Source organism: Pelmatolapia mariae, linkage group LG13 (assembly GCF_036321145.2).
Source record: "Pelmatolapia mariae isolate MD_Pm_ZW linkage group LG13, Pm_UMD_F_2, whole genome shotgun sequence".
Lineage (NCBI taxonomy): Eukaryota > Metazoa > Chordata > Actinopteri > Cichliformes > Cichlidae > Pelmatolapia > Pelmatolapia mariae.
The window spans coordinates 15562803-15587402 of NC_086238.1; the positions used below are offsets into that span (position 1 = coordinate 15562803).

The 24600-nt window shown below is 41.9% G+C and overlaps 2 protein-coding genes across 5 annotated transcripts in view; both read right to left on the reverse strand.

Annotated features, from left to right (window-relative positions):
• tacc2 (transforming, acidic coiled-coil containing protein 2) overlaps positions 1-11645 on the reverse strand; it is a 47826-nt gene extending 36181 nt beyond the window's left edge. The window contains exons 1-3 of one of the 2 annotated variants that reach the window (XM_063491823.1): positions 8670-8770; positions 7936-8004; positions 3695-3939 (exon numbers count right to left, since the gene is read on the reverse strand). In XM_063491823.1, coding sequence (XP_063347893.1) covers positions 3695-3939; positions 7936-8004; positions 8670-8702 — 347 coding nt within the window. In that variant the 5' untranslated portion in view covers positions 8703-8770. Of the gene's footprint in view, positions 1-3694; positions 3940-7935; positions 8005-8669; positions 8771-11239 lie in introns of those variants that run through there. The other variant, XM_063491822.1, reaches the window with a different exon arrangement.
• Positions 11646-13556: 1911 nt separating this feature from the next.
• On the reverse strand, positions 13557-20067 carry nsmce4a (NSE4 homolog A, SMC5-SMC6 complex component). 3 transcript variants are annotated; one of them, XM_063492096.1, is made up of 11 exons: positions 20017-20067; positions 19152-19376; positions 18967-19047; positions 18750-18880; positions 17682-17827; positions 16201-16300; positions 14423-14513; positions 14236-14330; positions 14102-14150; positions 13932-14017; positions 13557-13820 (listed from the first exon to the last, which is right to left on the reverse strand). In XM_063492096.1, the coding sequence occupies exons 2-11, from the start codon at positions 19354-19356 to the stop codon at positions 13755-13757; spliced, it is 1050 nt and encodes a 349-aa protein (XP_063348166.1). In that variant the 5' UTR covers positions 19357-19376; positions 20017-20067; the 3' UTR covers positions 13557-13754. The 3 variants fall into 3 exon arrangements, with proteins under 3 accessions (XP_063348166.1, XP_063348168.1, XP_063348167.1); XM_063492098.1 differs by having other exon boundaries at positions 19152-19401; positions 20017-20061; XM_063492097.1 differs by lacking the exon at positions 20017-20067 and adding an exon at positions 19466-19958.
• Between the last annotated feature and the right edge of the window lie 4533 nt (positions 20068-24600).

Consider the following 24600-nt stretch of genomic DNA (forward strand, 5'->3'; position numbering starts at 1 on the left):
GTTGTCAGGGTGTTCCCCACAAATCACAGGGCCTGAAGGTGAATCTGTGGGATTTCCAGCATTTATGACTTCATTTTCAGATTGCACTGCTGTGCGTGCCTCCTGCCCAGTTTCCGGGCTTTTCTCCATCTTTTTCTTTTTCCTGTGTCTCTTTTTCTTTGCCTCTTTGTTCTGGGCAGCCTGTTTATCACCAGCTGAACTCTGCTTGTATGTGTCTGACTCCTCCTCCACAGTGTGCTTGCCTGCTCCTGTCTGTCTTTTTGATTGCAGCTCTGGTAATGCATCTCTATCCCTTAAACGAGGGCTACCCTCTGATGTTTCCATAGCTGAATTACCTATCTTTGTTTCAAAACAAACACCAGCACTGAAATCATCACTTAGATTTTCTTCTTTGTCTGTCTCTGCCTCCGTGTCTTTCTTCCTAATCACTACATCAGCGTCCACAGTGCTACTCCCCCCCACAGATGCATTGGAATTAGCATTTCCCTCTCTTAGATCGTTTGTATGATCACTAAACACAGCCTGTTTTGGTTGTTCTCCAGCTGAATCTGTTGGCATTTCTAATTGTATTTGCGTGGGTGCTTCCTTCTCTTCATCTGTCTTAATTTCTTTTTCTGCTTTCAGGTTTTCAGTCTTTGCTGTCCCATCATTATTCTCAGTACCTAGTATGTAATCCCTAAAACTAAACACAACTGTATCCTTCTGACTGTCTGCTGTCTCACTGTTTCCATGTGCATTCCTGTTTCCATGGCCCCCGTTGCTATGTCCTAGCTGGACAACGATTGGAGGTGGAGACGATGACTCACTGGACTTGTTAACCATCACTTTTCCGGTTGTATTCCCTTCATTGCACCACGTCCCGGGCTCGGGGCTGCAAGGCTGAGTGGGAGTGAGTATGCCCAGTGACACCATTTGTTCTTCACATTCTTGGAAGGCCTCTTGGAGTTCCCGGTCTAAGAACGTGGATGGGGAAGGGGCCAGGAGTCTGTTACCCGGGTAAGGTGTGGCAGCAGGCTGAGTTAAGAGCTGGACATCTGCGACAAGTGGGTCGCAGCCGTGAGGCCTGAGGCAAGGGTAGGGTGACAGAGTTAGGAGTACACAGAAACAGCTGCCCATTCCACGATGCAGCTGATAGAGTAGAAGGCCATGCTCTGACACAGCACTCTGTGACATGCACAGATGACACACAACTGCACCCGGGATGCCTTTTCTAAGATACAGATTCTCTTACAAGAAATAATATCAGCCGTTTCTAAGAATACAAGACGGTTGTTAATGGACATGCACTCCAAAAACATTGCAGTAAGTAGCATTTGTGCAGTTTTACTCACCTATTTCAAACTCTGCTGCTACAAGCCTTCAGTATCTCAGTATTTTGGTATGACTTTCTTATTTTCAGTGTGTATCAAAAGCTTAAAAGCCTAGCGTAATTTATCATCTAATTAAAATGATTTAATTTCTTATTGGAACTATAAATTATTTACTGTAGTCTCATCATACCTTAGTTTGATTATATATAATGAGAAATAATGTCAAGTCATTCATCCTGATTACAGTGATCGGTAGTTTCTGGGTTATTGGAAACAGTTTTATAGCCTAAATAATTTACCATTCATGCTACTTTAATGCCATTCATCTGCACTTGCTGAGTCACTGCTAAGACATTACCTGCATTAAAGGAAAATGAGGGACCATTTTAATCTTTTATGCTGTCTGACTACAGAGAATAACCATCATTATTAAGCAATAAGACAACCTACGATGTTTGTCGTCATCACATGGTCCATTCAAGTTTCGTTATTTTAATGCATTCTTCTCTAAAGAAGTCCCAATAAAGTGAGTAGGAATATCACTACGAGGGATTGGTTAGCACAGTCACACATGACTTCTGCATAAAGACTCTGCCAAATCCTTGTAAACACAGCGTCTGTCCTCACATGTTCACTTGGCAGTCTCTGCTAAAGGGTGGAGAAGCAAAGCAGACTAAACTGTGTGCAGGTGTCCAGTTTTACTACGCAGCAAAGCAGGAACTCTGCTTTTTCAATAATTTGTCCTTTCTGTAGTTTTGATATTTCTAGTTATTCAAAGCTTTTCTCTTGTTTTACGTGTACATTTTTACAAATTCACATCAAGCAATGATACTTATACTTCTGCTTGACAGAAGACATCAAAGCATCAGAAAAATTAGTGCATTTAACTTTAGATAAAAGCAGACTGTCAGGCAACGCTGACCACATCAGACCATGTTAAGGCGTGATTGCTGCAGAGCCACAGCGATCATAGCCATCACGCTCGAGCATAAGTTAGAAACATTAGATCACCCTGCCATCTTCTTGTTCCTCTCCATGCTCCCTAATTTCACTCTTTATCATCACGTCTTCTGCTGACAGCACAGAGGACAGCCGTCTAGCCATCATCATGCTGAACCTATGAGGTACCTTGTATCTTGAAACAGCAACGGTTGACTGACTTCTATGTGATGCTGCAGACCCGCCAGCAGGGGGTTCACCTGTTCACATTTCCTGTCACCTGAGCTGGTTTTAGCTCTGCTAACACAAACCCACACACACATATGCAGACATATTCACACATGAAGCAAATCAACAACAGGTTTGCTTTCACCTGAAGACTAAATAAACTGTTACAAGTGTGTTTCCTCACAGCCATAAATTAAGAAAACGTAATATTTAACGTATTATACAGTATTATTAGTGTATGCACATACTGGCCACTTTATTAGTTACTCCTTGCTAGTCCAGGGTTGGACCCCTTTTCCCTTTAAATGTAAAAAAATGTAACGATGAAAGAAATACATGGAAACTGCAGATGTTCCAGCTAACAGAGCATTCTGATCGGGTATATATGTTTTCAGTATTGCTCACTTTAAACTAGAAAAAGAGAAACTTGAGAAAAACCAGAAAGTTATGACAAAAAAATATCCCAAACACACGAATCTGTTCAAGTCGTGAGAAGGAGAAAAAGGAAAATTCATTTTTCAGGCCTTTAAAATCACCTGCGGCACACAAAGCCAGCAAAAAAATGCGTGGGTAGTAATTTATGAGGCCCATTTGTCACTAATGGAAAAAGAAGAATACTTACTTTTATCAGCAAGTAGACAAAGAAACCAAACAATTGTAGCCGTTTACATTCCTCAGTACTAAAGAGTCTTTCTAGAATGAGTCTTTCTTCATTTTCTTGATCGTCACTGATGTTTATGATGACATTAACAAAACTGCCAGGTTTAATCTTGCACTATCAATTCTGCCACCAACACTAAGAATCAGCTCTGTCTCAATGATTTTTTTGCCACTTGTAGCAGCAAATCAAACCTGATAATCGTCATCTGATTATGCACGATAAAGCCAAAAACAAATTGCCAAAGCATTACCTCAATTCTTAAGTCAGAGTAGTTAAAAGGACTTCTGTAAATCGGCATAACTTGGAACCATCCCAAAATGGTTGTGGTATTACAAGTACAGTCTGTGTTTGGGCGCAGATCTGTTATGTAACGCCACCAGATGTCACCAATTATATAAAAGATTCAATTTAAGGGGGAAGATTTTGTTTAGGGTGAGTGCAGGGCTTCAGGTTAGAGAAGTAGTGATTATGGTTAGAGTTAAAGTAAGTCTCCAGGAAGTTATGTCTTCTGAAGTGTAAAAGTCTGTGTGTATGTGTGTGTAACCCCTCCACTTACCCCAGTGAGGACTCCCAGATGTTGAGCTCGCTGCTGAAATCTAAACTGGGCAGCAGGTCGTGAGGAAACTCAAGCTCCTCCTTGTCCTCCTGGTCTGCGGCCGTGCCTCGGCTCTCCTCCACCCCGGTGATGACTGGGATGTCTGGCAGCACAGGCTGAGACAGCAGGCTGTGCTGGCTGGTGGATACTTCGGTCAGTAGCGCTCCGTCGTCCCTCTGGGTCGAACTCTCGGCTCGAACTTCAGCCTGCAGGAACGGTAAAGGACACCAGTGAGCCACACGAGGGAGTCTCTGCCACACAACACACACACACACGTGTACTTAAGCAAGTGTGAACATGTCGCGGGCAAACACGGGAACACCCACAAATTAATGCTCAAAGCCAGACATCACATGAGCAGATAACTCCACCCATGTGTTTGTATTATAATGTAAAGGCCACAGTGGCTGAACTACGTCCTTCCACTCAGACGTCTTATCTAAAACGTCTCTCAACTTGCTTTTCTTATGCTATTAAAAGATTATTTCCAGTATTAAATCCTAGCATTTATCCCGGCTCACTGCAGTTTAATCTCTGCAGCTTTGTTTACACCCCACATTTGAGCATGTCCTCTGAATGGGACAAAAAACAACTAATGAATTGAAAAATATTGTCATCAGAAGTATTTTCCACCTCACAAACACCTCTGAGGAAATACAAATGTTTTTTTTCCCAAGGTGTTGAAATAATAATCATTAAAGCCAAACCAGTTTTGCTGGATGGTGACAAGCGTAATTAAGCAGCACAGACAAGAGCAGGTATTTTGGATGACATCTTCAGCGACTAAGTGCTTCAGATGTGAGCCAATCACTTTTCCAAGCAACCTGAAATACAGTAAATGAAATAATCTGAACTCTCATCTGCTTTTTATTTCCTGATTGTTCAACAGTCAATTGGAAAGGATACAGCAACAGCACTCACTATGAGGACAATAACGCTCTCACGGTGCACAACACTCAGCTAAGCTGCGATGCAATAGAGCTGGGGTGCTCTTGTCTGTGGATGGAGGTGGAGAGTTCGAGGTTATTTTTCCTATTTCTTTTCATTTGTTTCATGTGTCCAGATGTAGAGGTCTAACACAGCCCTGCCTGTTATATTTAGTGTTTCTTTTTTTACACAGAGATCCTGATTTTAGCCAGTGAGTTGATTTTACGTGTGAGTATGGATACAGCTACACAGTGGTAATGATATCCTTTGAGGATCTGCTGAGATTCAGTATTAAAGCACATTGATTATTTATGAATCATTCATAGCGGGCGTGCAGCGCACAGTCATTGCAAGCAGAAACTAAGGTTAAATCAATTCAATGTAGCACTTATACGAGAGCAGGTTTTATCTTATATACACTTGCTTTAGCGTCTTCACTCATATGATGTGATTACAGTAATGCTGCAAACTATTTCAAGCCAGAAACAAAAAAATATATTCAAGACCGACTAGAAAAACACCAACTTACGCTCGAGCTTCACTTTAGTGTTGTACTTCCTTAATGTGGCAACTGGAGACACATTAACAAATAAATTTGTGCTGCAGGCTCTGAGTCACTGGCCTCACCTGTGTGACCACAAAGAGCCTCCTTTGTGGGACATATTAAGCACAGAATGTGCTTGCATGAATACACAAACACACACACAAAAATTGTGTGTGCTAGGCTTTTAAAAGGCATTTGCACAAGAATGGTGTCATGCCGTCTTAGTTTATTTTTAAATGTTCTAATTTAGACTCTTTTTTTTCTTGTTGTAGCAAGAAACCCAGCTATACACTTGAGGAGAAGATAAAACATTAAAAGAAACTGGATGCAAAAAAAAGACCTGCTGCAGGTATGAGTGTCACTCTGAATGTCTGTGATCTCCCTGCTGCTCCTATTTTCTGGATTAATGTTATATAATCAGGTGTTAAAACAATTCCTTCACACCTTAACAGTGATGCACACTGGGATCATCACAGTCATGAGAAAACTGTATGTTGCCATGTGTCGAGTTTCCTGTTTCCTGCCTGTCATGCATAAGACAGAAAACACACAACCCGTACCTTTTCTCAAATGAGAGAATGACGAGGAAAAGCACGCCAAAGTTTACAGCAAACACTCATTCAACATTTCTTAAAAGGTCATGAGTGGGGGTCACATGTGGAAAGTCAAGAAGGTGGAAAATCACACCTACTCTTTTCGTTTGTTCGATCCCTACGCAGAAAGCACCTTTTGTTAATATTTAACCAACAGGAACTAAACGAAAAGCAACAGTGAGAGACAGCGAGGCTGACTGGTTATTACTGCCTGTGCAGCAAATGCTCTCTATTCAAAACGTCAATGCTCGAGCCCTGAAAAAAAGCCTTAATGCTTCACACATGACTGTTGTAAACATGAAAGAGTGCTGAAGAAGGAACAGGTCCCCTCTTCACCCACAGACACACAAAACCGACTCAACATATCCACTCCATCCACCCTCCTGTATAAAACACACCTTTGATTGCACGTCCTACATGCTTTATCTCATTTCATCCCTCTTGCACTTACCCAGCAGTGTGCTCCACTGTCCTGAAGGTGACTCTACAGTGCAGTGCAGCTCCTCTGCTACCCTTGTACTATGCTCACACTGTGCAGGCAGGCTCTGCAGGGCTCTGTGTTTTGAAGGAGGGCAGTCGAGAACACAAACATGCTGCAACACATGCTGCTGACGCTCCCGCTCCTCCTCTCCTGTACTTCCTTCTCCTCCTCTCCACAGCCCTGTCCTCTTTGTAGAGTCACTGCCGCTCCCCCTTTAAATTTCCATGAGCCTCCTCTGTTTCTTCCAGTGTGTGTATGTGTGTGTGTGGTCTCTAGAAACACTACACTACCAAACCCGCCGCTGCTGAGACTGACTAACCTGACTTGCGCTGGCCTCGTGGAAGTGCTGAGCTTTCTCCTCCCCCTCTACTGTAAACTCTTTCCACTCAGCTCTCCTTCTGTCTCCTCCTCCTCCTAGTCTAAGAACTTTCCCTCTTTTCTTTTCTTTCCTTCCCTATTCACCTCCTCCCCCTTTCTCTTGCTGCTGTGTCTTGTGGTTGGTTGCATTGACAGTGTCTCTGCAGGTGAATGCTGGGAATTGGGCCAAGAGTCAGGCCTGCAGTGACCCCCAAAGAGAGGATCAGGTTACGCTCTACGAAGCTGTGGTTACACATAAACGTGGGCATGTATCCCCTTTAGAGCCACAGCTCACCTCGCTGTCAATCCAAGGAATGTCAATTCTGGATAAGAAACTTAACAACAGCTCCATAAGAAGCTGTCTCACGGATAAACTATTCCACAGAAGACAAAACAAGAATTTAATAAAAACTCAATCAACAGAGTCATTTTAAAATTCTGACTGACATAAGACTAGAGTTTAATAATAATGAAAATATAAAAATAACAACCAAATTGAAACTAGAGACAATGCATTTTCCCCATGTGTAATACAGACACTCTAGCCTGCTGTTCAGAAATAAAACTAAGAAGAATCTGATTTGGCCTGATTTTATAAAACAAAAATGACTAATTGTGCTGTAATGTTATTTTGTGTATAGCCACATTTCTTATGACAGCAGAATTATGAAACCACGCCTCAAATTATCGTGAGCAAATTTAAATTTTATATCAAATCTTTAAAATGATAAATGCTATGATATTCTTACTTTTCTTTTTTCCCTTTTCTCTGTCTTTTTCTTCTAATATTACACTCTATTGAAAACATGTTAAATAATGTTTATATGCATAAATGTTCATTACATTGTTCATTGCACAACATACAATAATAGTTGAGTAGTTAAAAAAAAAACACCTTATGAATGTGCACCACAATTTCTTCCTGCATTGACCGCAGCTTCCTGCTTTAAATATGACCTTTCGATGAGGTTCAAGTGCGTCATCACAACATGATTAAACATACTGATATGACAGTTCAGTGTTTTTAAAGGTTTTAGCATGAAAAAAAAAACAACTTTCACCTTTCACATGGCATGAATGGGTTATGGTGACTTGATCATGATGAAAGTTGCTACGAACGGGCACAGTTTGACTGGTAATACACCCCCCCCCCCCCCCCCCCCCCCAAAAAAAAAAAAAACAAAACAAAACCCACAGCCATCCGTACCTGTGAGCACTACAAATATCGTACCCACACACAAGCTAATATTATCACAGTCGCAGTCACACGTACACACACACACACACACACACATTGTACCTGCACGGAGTCATTTTGACTTTCCTTAGGTGGCAATAGAACAACATTTTCTGCAGCGCCCTCTTCTGGCTGTAACGAGGGAATGAAATGGTTCACAAAGAGATTTTTAAAGGAACAACTTTACATTAGATAGAAGCAGTTGCATGCAGAGTGCACTAAAAACAACTCGCCACTATTTTTTAAGGGGAGTAGCATGTTAAGCTCAGTCAGTCTGTGAGTACTTAGTGCCGGAGCATATAGCTCATGAGTCAAATGTTTAAATTAATCCTATTAGGTTAATCCAGAATTCCACTTCTGAAGTCCTTCAGTCACATTTTAAATTCCTTTTTTTCTATAGGTGTCCTTTTTCTGGTATGTTTGTCTTTGCAATTAGAAGTGCACAACAGCAACACTGCAATAATGAGACACGCAAAGGCCTTCTAAACATCATAAAGGCATGAATTATTATTAGGGTGTGTAGCAATGGGCATAGATTAAGACACATGCTGTGAGTCATTAAATAACACATCTGATCTTTATCGTTATCCCAGCTTTACGAGGGTAAATCACAAAATGAGACAAGCCATGTTATCTTATCTAAATGCTCATTAGACAAGCCTCAGCATTTAAAGCCAGTGTATTTCACCGAAGCAAAAAGTTAGTAATCATGCGACTGTGTTAGTTAAAAGAGCTCAAGGTGTGCATAGCAGCAAATAGAGATCCTAGCTATCCAACATCTGCAAGCTTGCCCTTACCAATGTCTCAGTCGTGCTGCTCTCGTTCCCCATGGCTTACCCAGCTGCAGGGCCACAACTGCCCAGAGCAACAGCCTCTCACATCAGCTGGCTGTAAGACACTAGCAACAGAGACACCATCAGCGTACAGCTACCCCCCTGTGGTCAACAAGGAAACCTGGAGTCTGAACAGCCGTCCCTCAGTAGTCACAGACTCCTGCGTCACAGGATTAGAAGTCTTTGGTATGAGGTTAAACTTCCGTGGAGTGAGGGGGAATTGTAAGTGTGTTGTTTTAGAGATTAGGGACGTCTGATGCAAGAACCTTACACCAAGACCAAAGTGCAGGTTTCAAGTCTGCTGATGTGGCCTTAAATGTGGGAAAGCTGGAGCTTCGTTGGTAGAAGGACAGTTGAATTTTTTTTTTAATTGTTCTAAACATGAAATGTGTATTAGTCAGATTAATCTCCAGCTGCAGTAACTTTGTATAACCTCATGTCTAAAAGACATGAAACAAACGGACTCCTAGCATCAGAGCATCCATGTATCAGCACATTGGAGGATACATCAGATGCAGAAATATTCTCTCACAATCATCTCCCTGTCTCATGAGGATACTTTTGTGTTGTCTGTAATGCAGCTGAGCCGTGAAAGTGTTCCAGGGAAAGGCCGTTCATGCATTCCTTGTATGACTGCAGGGACTGCATGGTAGCTCTGTGTTTAGTCAGAAAGCACTGACCTGAATATGCAAGACTTTATAAATAGATATTTGCCCTGTTCACTGCTGTTAAAGTTTATTACAGTCTTATGCACAATTTTGTCACACAAACTAGATTTCCAAAAGAACGCAGAGGCCGTATAGTCCATCCGTGCAGTCAAAGCATGGCCTGAAATCATTTTTTGTCTCACATTTTTACATTAAAACAAAAGACAAAATGGACATCCTATCCTCACATATTAAATCACACCTATTCTGTGCTGTAGCAGCTTATCGGCCCTGCTCGCCTGCTTGCTATTTGTGTGATTGGGGTGTAATTTCAGCCACTATACTGACACGTGTGCACTTTAAGTGGCAGCAGTGTTTCAGGGCTTTTTGGCAGCCCAGAAAGCACTGAGGGGAAATCATGTGATTAGGCTGTTGCCAGGTCTCTTCTCACCTCATCACGGCCTGACCATCACTCAATGTGAGTAATCTTTTAAGTTCACGGGTTTGGCTCAGTGCCATGAATGTCTTTGGTCAGACAAATATGAGTTTGTCCATCAGCAGGTAGACAAACCGCCAAACTAAACAACACAACACATAATTTCTCATAACTTTGCAAAGCATTGATGTGCATATAAAGTTGATACATTTGTGATTAAACCCATATTCACCATCATGCCCACCAGTAACCGTAAACACTCACACTTAATCGAATACAGTCACACTAATCTCAGTACAGGTTTTAACAATGTCACCGTAATATAATCCAAAGTTTTAACACAGCTGCAACTCAAAAACAAACTACTCACCACGCCAAACAAAAGTCTTTTTTCTGCTACAGTGTGTGCCCCCCAGCTTTGACAAACCCCTCCAACCTGTGTTTACTGTCAGACTCAAGGCCAGTGTTTCTGTCCTGTCTTCTGAGGAGCCCCGGTTCCTCTGTTGCTATTTTTTGCACTGGACGCAGGACAGGGACAGAAGTTGGGACAGGATCAAGGGAGGGAGGGAGGGGAGGGGAGGGGAGGAGACCGAACTGGAGCTGGGGAAGCCATGTCTGCTCAGGGAGTCAGTGGGCCGATGGATTGTAAACAAAGACGCACGTTATGGAGAGGAGGATGGCATGTCAGACCTCGCTTGTCACGTAAGAGGCTGCAGATGGTGTTAAAGTGTCCAAACCACCTGTAGCATCCTTTAATATCTACACCTTTACATCTACTGAGCCCCTCGATTTCAGTCTGGTGGTCCTCTTTTAAGTCCAACACCTCCCTGTAAATTTCCCTGTGACTGACGTGTAAGGACAACACCAACACACTCACACAGCAACCTGACAGATGGGAAGAATAACAAACAGGAGCCCAAGTTACAGATTTGACAACAGAGAGGCTTTAAATGTTTTTTGGATCCTCTCATCTGCCATCTTCAAAGGCTATTTTCAGCCAAGCGCCCCAGTGTGTGCTGAGAGCATCATCCCTATAAATAACAGTACACGCATTGTTCACCAAACACACTTGTTATAGATTTTCCTTATTTGTAGGCTGTGGACTAAATGAATCTGCAGATGTAAACAATCCCTTCTCTTGTCAGTCTGTCTCCCATCTTTCCTCGACTACGATCAGCCTCACACTCTCACGTTTATACTCAGCTCCTCCTTTCCCTACTCCCTGATCTGTCTCCGCAGCTCCTATTTTACTGCTGACATCGCCCCTCCTCCAACACTTGAATGCACCTTCCCTCTCCCCGCTTTCTCCTCAGTAAAGACTCAGCACTTGACCAGTAAAACCTGCTATGTTTCTTCTCCCATGCTATCCCCTGCTCAGTCCCACAGACATGGATGCAATGCTGCAGCCAGTCTCTGACAGCCCCACAGTTTTCCACCTCTCCTCTGTTTACCTTGCCGTGTGGGATTCCGATGCAGCTCCCCATCTTGTATTCCATGTCCTCCTCTGGTGAAGTGACTCTGGCACTACACGGCTGGCAAAGCACCTTTCTGCAGAACTGCATCGTTGTTAGTCAGACTCAGCATTGCCAAAGCAGGCAGATCTCTGCAGGAGCTACAGAGTGAGGGTGTGCACGCCTCTGTGTCTGTGTGAGTGTGTCCCTCAACGACTAATAAAAGCTCTGCATTGCATTGCCCATGGTGTCCCTCTGACATATATTTTCAAGCCATTGTTATATAAAATCTACATTACATAAGGAGTCCAACCTAAATCAAATCAGAGTGAAAAAAGGGAGCCACTCTTTCCAGTCTTAATGCAGCCTCGCTCTACATCAGTGCACAGGGTGAGCAGACTGAAGCACTGCTTTGGAGGGAAAAAAGCTCAGAGTGGGAGAGAGGAAGAGATGGGAGGCAGCACGAAGTGTGCCTGTCTCTTTAAAAGAACCAAGATGATGCTGGTACATCATCATGATGGGTATGTTTGATAGTATCAGTGCATTCAGCCAAATGAATCCGATCATACTGATATTCACTCAGCCAATATGGAATAACAAAGAAACCCAATAGCAAAACAGAATAAAGAACTTTTATCTTTTAGCTGTTTATCAATTTAGCTGTTTATTGTTTAACTCAATCTTTTTGTTACATTTTTGTAGCATGGTAACAGGGACATATCTATACCTGATGAGTTCCTGACACCTACAGAGAGGAGGTCAGTGGCTGCTCCCTGTTATGCTTCTGGAGATATTTTGCAGGCATTGTTTGGGTCCCTTTTCTCCTTAGAAAGAGGCATAAAGGCAAATTATACAAAGTTATTTTGAGATATCACCTTTATCCTATGATGAATCATTCTTCTCCTGAAGGGAGTGGTCTCTCGTAGAGATCCAAACTTGGAGGATCAATAGAAAAGCACTGTGTCTGGCTTGTTTTGGCCTGGGTTGTGTCTAATGTAGCATGACTACATCCAATTATACAAACAAGCAAAAAACAGACTGGTCTTGGAAGACACACTGAAGCCTAAATTGTTCCCGGTGCCAGGCCAGGGCTTTGAATGGCTGCTTGTGTGTGAGTATGTGTATAAATACACTGTGAAGTGATATACAACCTCTAAGGTTAAAAAATATGTAAGGGTAGGTCAGCCAAAACATCAGTATGCACGGACTCGGCAGTCTAATACCACTAAGATAACATTTTGGCTCCTTAAAAATGAGCAACTCACAAAATTTCCAATTGAGACAACCATGCATCATAAATACAGGCAGATAAATGATTCTGACATGGTCCAGGGATCAGACCAGCAGACCAGTGATCATGCTTCATAGTAGGTTTACATGAAGAAAACCACTGGGAAAAGAAACCTGACAGGCAGAATGTCTTTCCCTTTCCCTTGATTTGCGCAAGACCTATGTCATGGACAGCCTAATCTGTCATAGGAAATTATGGGATATGTACAAAATATCAAAAACAAATAATCCTTACTGCAAACTTTCTTGCACTAAGGATATACAGTTCTGTGAAAAATAAATTAGTCACTAGCAGAACTGCTGTTAGCAGCAACTTAAAGCAATCATTGTCTATGTGACTTCATTGGTCTTTCACATTGTTATGGAACAACTTTAGCCCATTTGTCTTTATGTTGCTTCACTTTATTGAGGTTTGCGGGCATTTGCACTGATTTTTTTAAGGTCTCACCACAGCATTTCAGTCAGTTTGAGGTCTGGACTTTGACTCGATCATTGCCACACTTCCATTCTTCTCTTTTTCAGCCTTTCTGTTGCACACTTGCTGCTTGCTTGGGATCATTGTCCTGTTACATTACCCACTTTTGGTTAAATCTTAACTGTTGTACAGATGACCTCATACTGAAGGTCAACTGAGTAAATGCACGGTACCCAAGTCATGTGGCTGCTAACCAAGCCGAAATAAAAATCATCCACCACCATGGTGAGTTAGTATGAGATGTTTGTGCTAATATCCTGTTTGACCATTGCCAGTCATGGTGCTGTGCATCATGGCCAAACATCTACTATGGTCTCATCTGTCCAAAGAACATTCTTCCAGATGTTTTGTAGTTTATTCAGAAGCAACTTTGTAAATGTAAGCTGTGCTGCCAAGATCTTTTCAGAGAGAAGCCTTCTCCTGCAAACTGCAGCTTAAATATCTGAACCTACATTCGTTCATTTCTACCAATGTGTTATGTCAAAGCTCAGATTATCAGAAGTATATTGTGTTAAGGCTTTTGTGTATCAATATGAAAGAGTTGCGATAAAATAATTTTAAAAACTTTTATTCATTTCTTTTTTATTATTCCAACTTGAAAAAGCAGTAAAAAATAAACAAATGTGCAATAGAACAATTATTATACATTTACCTCAACTGATAAAACTGTAACACGTCACTTGACTTCTATTATGTAAAACGTTTAAGAACAATGTTTAGGTTTTCCAGTGGGGAAGGTGGTGTAGTCTGTCAGTCATTCTGTGTGTTTGGAGGCCGAATAATTGAATCTCTGATGTCGAAGGCATCTATGAGCTCCTGAGAAGGACAAAGCAAACTTTACAATTAATATCACAGGCACAAAACAAAATCTTGATTGTAACTACCATGCTTTTTATTAATGTGCACTTTAGGCCAAACCCTGCTAACCTTCCATATCTTTGGGCTGATAGAGAGGATACACTGTTTACGGCTGGTGGAACCTCCGGCTTCCACCTCCCCCTCCTCTACAGGAGCTGAAACATGAAAACATTATTTTATTTTATTTTTTACAGCATTTTCTATGCCATCCCCCAGTCAGAAGTGTCATACCATCTCACCTATACACGGCAATTTTTCATCATCAAGATACATTCTTGCCAATCCATCCTGAAACACAAATGAAACTGTCATGCCTGCTTATGGTCACCAGGAGGCACTGGAGTTCACTTTAAATCTTTAGTAAATGCCTTACTCTGATCAGAAAAGAAGTGTGGAAGATGTTCTCCACTGTCCGGGAAAAGGAGCTGGGGTCAATGACAAACTCGTAATATGATATTGGTGAGGTTGCTGTGATAGAAGGAGAGGGAAAAAAAAGCACATGTGAGCAACTAATAGTTTACACAGCCATGCGATTTCTCTGAGGTCGACTTCAAACTCACGATCATCTTGGTAATAGCTCTTCAGGTACCCCAGAATCCTTTCCACTTCTTTTTCGGTCGCTTCTTGTTGCGACTCTTCCATTTTCTTCAGCTAAAAGACATTTAATAACACACTGCGTAAGTGGGATAGGTCCACAAAATTAAAAAAAGAAATCTGTTGATTTCATTTGTAAGAAATACAATTAGAAAATAAAAAGTCAAGATATGCTCTGAAAGATGAAGATTACGGAATCATGCCATTTATTTGTTTTAAACAGATGACCTCTGGAAAATAATACTTATTCAATGCATGCTCTCATACATACTACACAGGAAAAAGAGATGGGTTATTCAGGTGTATTCTCACTCCCTAAAATGCTCAGTGTGTTATATGCAGGGGTGCACATAAGTAGTCCGCAGGTGCGCATTCGCTGTCAAAATAAAAGACGCGCACCAGATAAGAAGTTGCAACGCGCATTTGCGTACATATAAAAGGCACTGTTTTTGTCTGCTAGAGTGGGATTTTCACGGCATATTCTGCACCACATCTATGTGCGTTCATCATTTGTTTGAAGCCAGCTCACCTCCTGCAACCACTTTTCCGAGAATACGCGATTCTTTTGCAGTTCGGACTCCTTCTGACATTTCTTTGGAGGTGGAGGAACACCAAAGTAATTGCTTAAAGGAGCTTGCTTCTTCGACATCTTTAAGAGTTCTAAACAAATGTCTGTCCTCCTCCAGAAAATCTTATGTACGCAAATGCGCGTTGCAACTTCTTATCTGGTGCGCGTCTTTTATTTTGACAGTGAATGCGCACCTGCAGACCACTTATGTGCACCCCTGGTTATATGCAAACATCCATCCATCTGTCTTTATTTATAAAGGAATTTAAAACAACCATAGCTGACATGAAATGCTGCAGAGTGGAGTCAGATAATGAAAATACATAAGATATAAATAAAAACCCATTAAAAAGGTCAGATAACTAAAAGAAAAACTCTCGCTGGAGCTGAGAGCCAAACAAAAAAGTTTTAAGACTTTGTGAAGTGAAGGGGCCTCTCTAACATGTAAGGGAAATTTATTCCATAATTTAAAGCAGCGATAGAAAAGGCCCTGTCCCCTCTAAGATTCCACCTGGATCTCTTCCAGGAGCAGCTGGTCAGCTGACTTGAGAGACGGACAGGGTGTGTAGGGGTGAAGAAGCTCAGAGAGGTACGGTGGGGTAAGATTGTGAACAGATTTTCAAATGAACATAATAATCTTAAATTGAACTTTAAAATATACAGGCAGCCAGTGAGTAAGGCCAGGAGAGGGGTTATATGCTCTGTTTTACAAGTTTCTGTTCTACAAGTTTCTGTTCTACAAGTTTCTGTTCTACAAGTTTCTGTTCTACAAGTTTCTGTTCTACAAGTTTCTGTTAACATTCGTGCAGCCACATTTTGAACCAGCTGCAGGCGCAAGAGTAGCGATTCACTGACTCCCACATGAAGAGAGTTACAGTAATCCAGATGGGATGAAATAAAAGCATGGATCACTGTTTCAAAGTGCTGCCTAGAAAGAAAAAAAAATTCAATTCAAAATTCAGATCAGTAATAATAGCTTTAAAATAAACTTCCAGGGGTTCCAAATCAACAGAAGAAGATTCACAGGGATCACTGGGTCCAAATACCAACAATGTGGTGGATAATATGGAGAAGCTTTGTGTATGTGTGGAAAATGGAAACAGGGACGGGTGGCTACTGCATTTATCTTAAACTACATGTAGGTAACGGCAGCCATGGAAATGTAATTTCAGTTACCTGAGTAGGCATTATCCTTTTGGCTTCTTTGCTGGGTGCTTTTCTTTGCCGTTCTGTCCTTTGTTTCGGGGGAGGTGGTTCTGCATAGAACGAGCCCATCCTGCAAAGAACCAGAAGGATGGGAAACAAAAAAAAAAAAAAAAAAAAAAACAGAAAATGTATCCACATAAAACCACTGTCTTATTCCATCTTACACCATAATCTGACAATGCGCCTTCTGTTTAGAACTTTTGATATGTTAAATCCACAGGTGAGGTTGTGTTGATGACATTATGCTCACATTGTTTGAGAGTTGTCCACAATATTGGACATGACACCGCCACCAGGGAGGGAAAAATGTGTCTTCCCTGACTGATTGGTGAGTGGTAGGTTGAATCAGCCATAAAGAGGGTGCCGCACCAAAATCCTCCTTGTGATCATTTTAGTCCTGCAGATTGCTTTGTAGTTTCCATGGAAGACACCAACTTGTCTGCAAACACTCACCAACTAACTCCATCGTGGTAGTAAAAAAGATGACCACTGGGTCACAACTGTCTACAGACAAGCTATCCTGCGTGCAATCTACAGGCAGCTGGAGCAATCTGCCAGTGAAAAACAATTTAAAGAAGGATATTTGTGCAGAACAGCCGACCTCTTTGTGTCCAATTTCACCATGTGAAGGGCAGCAACCATTCACCAGCTGGTCAGGAAATACACATCTCTCTCCGTCACGACTGCTGGTTGCCAGGGCGTTGGTGACTGTGTGACTGGGACCTTATTCACGTCACCGTACAGCATCAAATTCCCAAAATAGCAGACAAAATAGCATCACATGACTGCAAAAGCCTGAGTATGACTGAGTAAGCATTACCCTGCTGCAGTAAAACTTAGGTGCCACATCATACCATCCATAATACACTAGCATAAAATTTTATGCGATATAAAACCTGATATGAGTGGTACGACAGTGTCATGCGTTTACATTCCCCAGCAGGCACAACAATGACACAATCCCAGACTGCGTAAACAACAGCCAAGAAATTCCAACACCACAAAATACTTTGTAAAATATGCAAGAAATCTCCTCCTGTTAAAGGTAGAAACAACAAACTTGTTTTGCCATTTGAGACAAAAGTACAAAGTTGAGTATACCCAGGCTATGACAGCAAACGACACAACCTGGCATCACTCGAGCACTTGTTATTTGCACTCCATGAGACAGGAGGAGCAAACGGTGGAAGAGGAGAGAAAAAGAATTAAGAGAAAGGAAGGTTTTTAGGAAACGACACAGAGCTGTTCAAGGATGCTTTGATTACTGGCAGCAAATCTGGAACCACTTATTCTACTTTTACGGACTGGCAGAAGACCACGTGCACTTGTCCCAAGAAAACGTCTGTGTTATTAATTTGCTTCTTCACAGAACATCAGTCTATTTTTAGTTGGCAGGCAAAGACCCTGGCACTGCGGTCCCAGCTAGTAAACAGACTTGCTAAATCACTCACATATAGTGGAAAGAGGGTGCTGTCCTAAAGCAGCACTCTGCTCTCCTGGCCAATCGGTGCCAGGCGTCCTGCGGCAGGTAGCCATTAGCGGTGTTCTGCTGCTCGTCTTCATCATCTTCTAGTCGGTTCAGACCCATGAAAGACAACTGTAGAGAAACATAGACATCACCACATGACCACTGCAGTATGTGATGCTTTGGAAGTTGTTTGTTTAAAATCGCACATTTTCCTACATTTATTAGCATTTGTGTCTGTATTACTCACTTAAACGAGCAGGAAAAAAACTAGTACAAAGCTGCTATAGCTAAAGAAACATAGGGCTGTGCCATATGACTCATATCCCAATATAAGACATTTCTCATCCAGATGATATATATCACAAAATAGTGCATTTTCTGTAAATTCTGTGAATCTCAGGCAACTTGACTTGTGTGAAGTGTTTTCAGCTGGAGTCGAGTGTTTGGACTAATGCATTAAACTATATATTTTTAGATACAAGTTGTAACGGCCGCCATTTCCTTTGTATTTATTACAAGCCGGGTAAAAGCCTGTTCTAATGTTTGAGTCTACGGTTTATTTTGAGCACCTGACAGATCTTTTTTTGCTTCTCATCCGTAAACTCTCTCCATACTCTTTCTGCTGGTATCCTCTGTGCCTGCATCCACATGATGACGATCCAAACAATGAAATAAATGTTGCCATAAACAGTGTACTTTGTGATACCAGGAAACAAATGATAGCGTATAATATGACGATAGATGTTTTCATTTTATCATCCGATATATTTCATCATATCGCACAGCCCTACAGACACATATTTAACAATTCATGATTACTGGGGTTTGTGTCTGGCCATCAAATGAGTCCACTAAACAAACTCCTGTCAGCTTTGTTTTGCCCTCCTTGCCTTTTTTTTAACCATACATAACTTAAGGTAAAAGAAAAGCATGTGCAGCTCGAGTTGCAAATCCAGACAGAAATACTGCAACTGTACAAAACTGCAAGGTCTGTATGGACCACTCGTGCAAGGTGACTGAAGGACAGACACGATACAGTAATCATACTCACGAGATGCTCAGCAAAAGCAGTGGGATCGAAAGCGGTTCCCTCGGAGAACAGCTGGCTGGCTTTCTCCTTCCCCAGGTCTGTAGCCACAACAAGGAGCTGTGCATCCAGGGCTGCTTCTCTCGCCTGTCGAACTGCCACCAAAAAACCCCAAAAAACTGTAAAGTCTAAATGATTGATCTGCTGGCCTGTGTTATTCATTTACATGTATCAGACCTACCATCTTTAAAAAGTTTGTTTGCTTCCTCTAAAACCTCTGTTAGTTTGTTGTTTGAAGGGCTCAGCATATCTTCCCTGTTCTCTGAAAAACAAAACAAGAAGAAAAGCACATCAAGGATTTGTTTGGAATACATACAAATCAACAACTCTGGCCATCCCCAAACCTGCTGGCCTGTAGTCACTCACGTTGCACTGAGCTGATGAGGTCTCTGTATTTGCTCCTTATTTCTCTCCTCAGGCCCTGGTCATTGTCGTCGTCTTGCAGGTCGGCTGGGCCGATGTCACTGCCACCCTCGTCCCCGTCACTTTGCTGCTGGTCTGCTTTCCTTCGGCCCGCTGAGCCATTATGCCGGGGAGCTTCCTCGTCACCACCGCCTTTGGATCTCTTCATCTTCACTCGCACTAGTTCGGCTGTGTTTTGTGAAAGGGAAGCAGGCTGACGGAAATCAAATAAACATAAACAAAGCGCGTTTCTATCGATGAGCAGGGCTAATTATTACCTTCTAAAACAAGTCTTGGAGACAGGGTACAGAAACGGTCTGTTTACGGCTTCGGTTGTCAAGATGCTCGGTGTTTTATTGGTACATATACCTAACGTAGCCACACCGGTTTTCTCAAAGTTTAGCCAAAGACACAAAAAAAAATCAAGATACAAATCCGCATACGCTAGTGCTTGCACGTGGTAAACCCAGCCCAAATATAATATAAAATGCGGATTAGCAAATCTTACCATACAGTTGCTTTTTGAAAACAACTACTATGTCATGTTAGCTTTAACAGGTCAGTTAACAAAACAGAACCCTCTCATGCCTGAATACGCGAACGCGGAAGTCCTGCACAGTTACATATCTCGCGTTACTCGTGTACATCTTTGGTGTTCAACGTTAGCCGACGTTAGCTAGCAAAAGCAATAGCCGCTTAGCTTAGCTCAACTGTTGGACGTTTGACTGTCACGGCCAAATAACATCTTGGTTAAAAGCAAATACACAGCCTGTTGTGAGTGTCACGAATCCACCCGTGCGCAGTTTTTATTATAATTGCTTCAACGTACCTGTGAGGCAAACGGACACAAGGCGCGCCAATTGGGTGTCAGCGAAATCGATTTCTTCTTCTTCTAAATAAATTTTATTGGCGGTTGGTGAACAACTGAATGGTGCATTACCGTCACCAACTGGTATGGAGTGTGAACTGGAACGTCGCCCCCCCCAAAAAACCCACCACCATCACCAACAACAACTGAAATCCTCCCAAACAATTTACCCTCTTTTAAAAACTGGAATAAGGCCTGATAACCTTTACTTCTAGAGTCCTTTTGCAGTAAATAAATAAGATCTAGTTTCATTTTTATCTTACTGAGGTCTTGCGTCAGTTATCTTCTCTCCACCTGCACATCTGACAGTGTAAGATGACGTGTTCTATCGTTTCCTCTTCTCCACAGTTGTCACATTTCCCTGTTTTATGTTTCCTTATCATGAATAGTGTAGTGTTCACACCAGTATGTCCAAATCTTATTCTCGATATGACCACCTCCTCATTTCTCCTACCCTCCTTTGAATTTTGTACAAACACTGCCCCCTCCTTTCCTACTCCCACTGTTTTCGCCATCTTTTCTTCATTTCTTGCCTTCAAATACTCTTTGTCTCTGTCTGACCGCAGCTAATACCCAGGTCAACTACCACATGTTTTGTGGCTTCCTTCGCAGCTCTAGCTGCCAGTTCATTGGCTTTTACTCCACAGTGCGCCGGAATCCATAAAAACACAAAAGTAAGTCCCATCATGTGTATTCTGTAAAGTGTGTGCTGAGCCTCTGTTAGGATATCTGCTCTACTTTCTGAGTGGCTACACTGTAAATTGACCAATGACGAGCTTGAGCCTGAACAAATGGCTGCTTTTAATGGTCTCATGTCTTCTACCCATTAAACAGCTAACAGTATTGCTAGCATTTCTCCAGTGTATACTGACACTCCATCATTGATCCTTTTCCCTATTTTGACCTTGAACTCCAGGACAACAAATGCTACACCAGTTTGACTGTCAAATGCTCAACAGACTTAAACTAATACCAGTGAAGAAGGAAATTCAGCAATGTTACTGTATATATTTAAACATAATTATAATGCTGGTCAATGTAAGCTTCTATTGTGTGTGAGTTTAAATTAAATGCCCCAACCCTATTCTTCTTTTCAAATAATGTGAAATCTCCTGTGGCAAGTATCCATCGAGGTATTGCTGGTAACGGCAATCTTTGACGGATGTTGAACTGGTCCAATTTGAGTTCTATTGCTCTTCTACCCAAAGTCCATCCAAAGCTCTTTGTTACCCACCTTTCTTTCTCCCAGCAAGGTTATGTTCAGTGATCCTGTCCATGGTCCTGTGGATTTTCCCAGTAATTAAGTGTTAGCTGTTGTCTTCTGCTTCCAAGTGGCATCTCACCCATCTCTACCTGTAACGCTGCTGTTGGGGTTGTTTTAAATGCACCTGTGCAGAGTCTTAGTGCCTGATACTGAATGAAGTCTAACTTCAAAAAAGTTGTGTCTCCTGCTGAATTATATGCTGCAAATCCACCGCTCATCCATCGCTCTCTCTCTCTCTCTCTCTCTCTCTCGCTTTCATTCTCTATGAAAGGCAGTGAAAATAGGGCGACTTTTTAAATAACGACATCTGTGTATGTATTTTTTTTTTACCATACATTATTAATACAAATAACAACTTTTTTGTTTGCTGTTAAACAACCAATCGATACAGTTTCTTTAGTCAATATGAAACTAACTTCTGCAGACTGTTGCATGTACAACATAATTTGTACATGCTTTTTGGAGTTTGTACATGCTTTGTCTCTAGGTGCCACCGCATATATTTATATATAAACATATATAAATAAAACCACTTTTTTTATATTAGTAATTCCTTTTGGGCATAATTTTATATTATTGTTAATAATAAATTAATTAAAGCAACAAAACAACCTGAAGAGCCGGTTCGGAGCCGAAAGAGCCGGCTCTTTTTAGTGAGCCGAGCTGAAAGAGCCGTTCTCTAAAAAGAGCCGGAAATCCCATCACTATAACAGACTAAACTCCAAACAATACATTATGTTACAGATTTTAATGTTAATTAGTCATTGTAAATTGTTGATTTGTCCTGTTCTCATTGTATGATAAATTATGATGGCTGTCTGGTAGCCGTTTGCATACTATGCATACTCTCTCTCTCTTCATATGTGTGTATGTTTCTCTGGTGAAATTCAGTATGGTTCCGACAACAGTTTTATGTTAATGTACAATCATTAATGTGTTGTATGTGTGTATGTGTGTGTGTGTGTGTGTGGGGGGGGGGGGGCGCCAAAGGGAGTGTTCGCCCAGGGTGCCAAACAGGCTAGGACCGCCACTGGTGGGAGCATATTTATAATTTTTCACACGCTGCTTCTCAGTGTTGGGACTAACGCGTTATTAAGTAACGCGTTACAGTAACTACGTTATTATTGTGGTAACGAGCACGGTAACTAGTTATTATACCAAAATCAGGAACGCATTAATCGTTACTGGGATTCAGATAGGCTCATTATTCGTTACTTCGTGTGGTGGCTATCGTGGAGCTTCCACAGTTTCAGTAACATTAGCAAGTGGTGGAGGCCAGCAGGTGGATGAGGGAAAGGGGAGGCAGGAGGAGCAGAGACCCGAGGCGGCCGCCGGTCCGAGTGTCAGGTGAACTGAACTTCAGGTAAGAAGTTATGACCTGCAGTCTATCTGGGTCAGATATAAACCAAGTTAAGGTGTAGTTTATTTTCGTTATGCTGACCTTTTCGTACTGCGTACTAGCTAGCATGACAGAGTTTCTATACAGCTGGGTGGTGCTATGATGTTACTGATGTAACACGGCCACTAGAAACTCCAACATCATTGTGAAGTTTGCGGACGACACTACAGTGGTGGGTCTTATTACCAACGGTGATGAGACGGCCTACAGGGAGGAGGTCAGCGCCCTGACCCACTGGTGTCAAGACAACCATCTCACCCTCAACGTCGCAAAGACAAAGGAGTTGATAGTGGACTTCAGGAGGTGCAGAGGAGTACACACCCCCATCACCATCAACGGCGCCGCTGTGGAGAGAGTGAGCAGCTTCCGCTTCCTTGGTGTACATCTGGCTGAGGATCTTACGTGGTCAGTACACATAAACAAAACAGTGAAGAAGGCGCAGCAGCGCCTCTTCTTTCTCAGGAGACTGAAGAGATTCGGCATGAGCCCCCGCATCCTCAGGACCTTCTATCGCTGTGCCATTGAGAGCATCCTCACTGGATGCATCACCACCTGGTACGGCAACAGCACCGCTCACAACCGCAAAGCTCTCCAGAGAGTAGTGCGGTGTGCTGAACGGATAATTGGAGGTGAGCTTCCCTCCCTCCAAGACATCTACAGGAAGCGGTGCCTGAGGAAAGCGGAGAGGATCATCAAGGACTCCAGTCACCCCAGCCATAAACTGTTCAGACTACTTCCATCAGGAAGGAGGTTCTGCAGCATCCGGTCCCGTACCAGCAGACTGAGAGACAGCTTTTTCCATCAGGCCATCAGACTGCTGAACACGTCATAGACACCTCACCCTCACTACTGGAACTTCAACATTATGCACTCCATACTGTATATAAATACCACTGTTTTGCACATACCAACCTCTGTATATTTTATATATCTTATTTTATTGTTTACTTTATTTCATTTGTAAAACATGTATATACATACTATATACACACTCAAACACACACACGTAGAAAAACATATTTAGTATACACATTCAGTAATGTATATACCTTTACATATTGTACATATATTTATTACTTTTTAGATTAGCCATTTTTATATTTTGCTTGTTTTACATTATTGTATTTTGCACAACTCTGTTGCTTGTGAAGCTCGCACACAAGAATTTCACTCATATGTACTGTACCAGTGTACCTGCACATGTGATGTGACAATAAAAGTGATTTGATTTGATAGTGAACTTTATTTTGTTCATAAGGTTAATTATTAGAGTTGCCAACCATCCCGTAAAAAACGGAATCGTTCCGTATTCAGAAAAAATATTACGCGTTTCGTATTGAGGTGAAAAGGAACACAGTTTGTCCCGGACTTCAGCTACAATGAAAAAGACACAAAGCTGGATTTATTCTGTCTTTGCTGCACAGCTGCTTCTTCTTCTCTCATTCTCTCCCCCTCCCTCTCCCGTTTCTACTTCAATCATGAAACTGATCAATGATCAGCTGATTGGCTTTTCTCTCTTGTTTGTTTATCTCCCACTTTGCGCCAGAAAGAGGAAACCAGCGAATGTCGCGTTAAACAACAGCAGCACATTTAAGCTTGATCAGCTGTTGTTAGAATTTATTTAATATTACTTTCTAGTATCAGCTGATGTTTGTTGGAGCCACAGCTGTAAAAGCTGCTGGTCATGATATCGGTTTGGTTATCTGGTGAGAGGGAAACATGAAGATGAAACCAGGAGATGTCCTTACTGAATCATCAGAGCTGAACAGGTGATGGAGAAACAGGTTTACCTTTTGGGTGACATGAATGAGTTGAAGGGAAGTCATGAACTGTTTCTGAGAGACAAATAACACCAGGATCCTTTTCTATGTAGCTGACAGCT

Bases quoted from the DNA above. Each gene is read 5' to 3' on its own strand.
- nsmce4a (XM_063492096.1), bottom strand. From the start codon at position 19,356: ATGAAGAGATCCAAAGGCGGTGGTGACGAGGAAGCTCCCCGGCATAAT. The intron at 18,881-18,966 runs GTAGGTCTGATA...TTTTGGTGGCAG, and splicing joins AAACAAACTTTTTAAAGATG to TTCGACAGGCGAGAGAAGCA. The intron at 14,331-14,422 runs GTGAGTTTGAAG...CTTCTATCACAG, and splicing joins GAGCTATTACCAAGATGATC to CAACCTCACCAATATCATAT.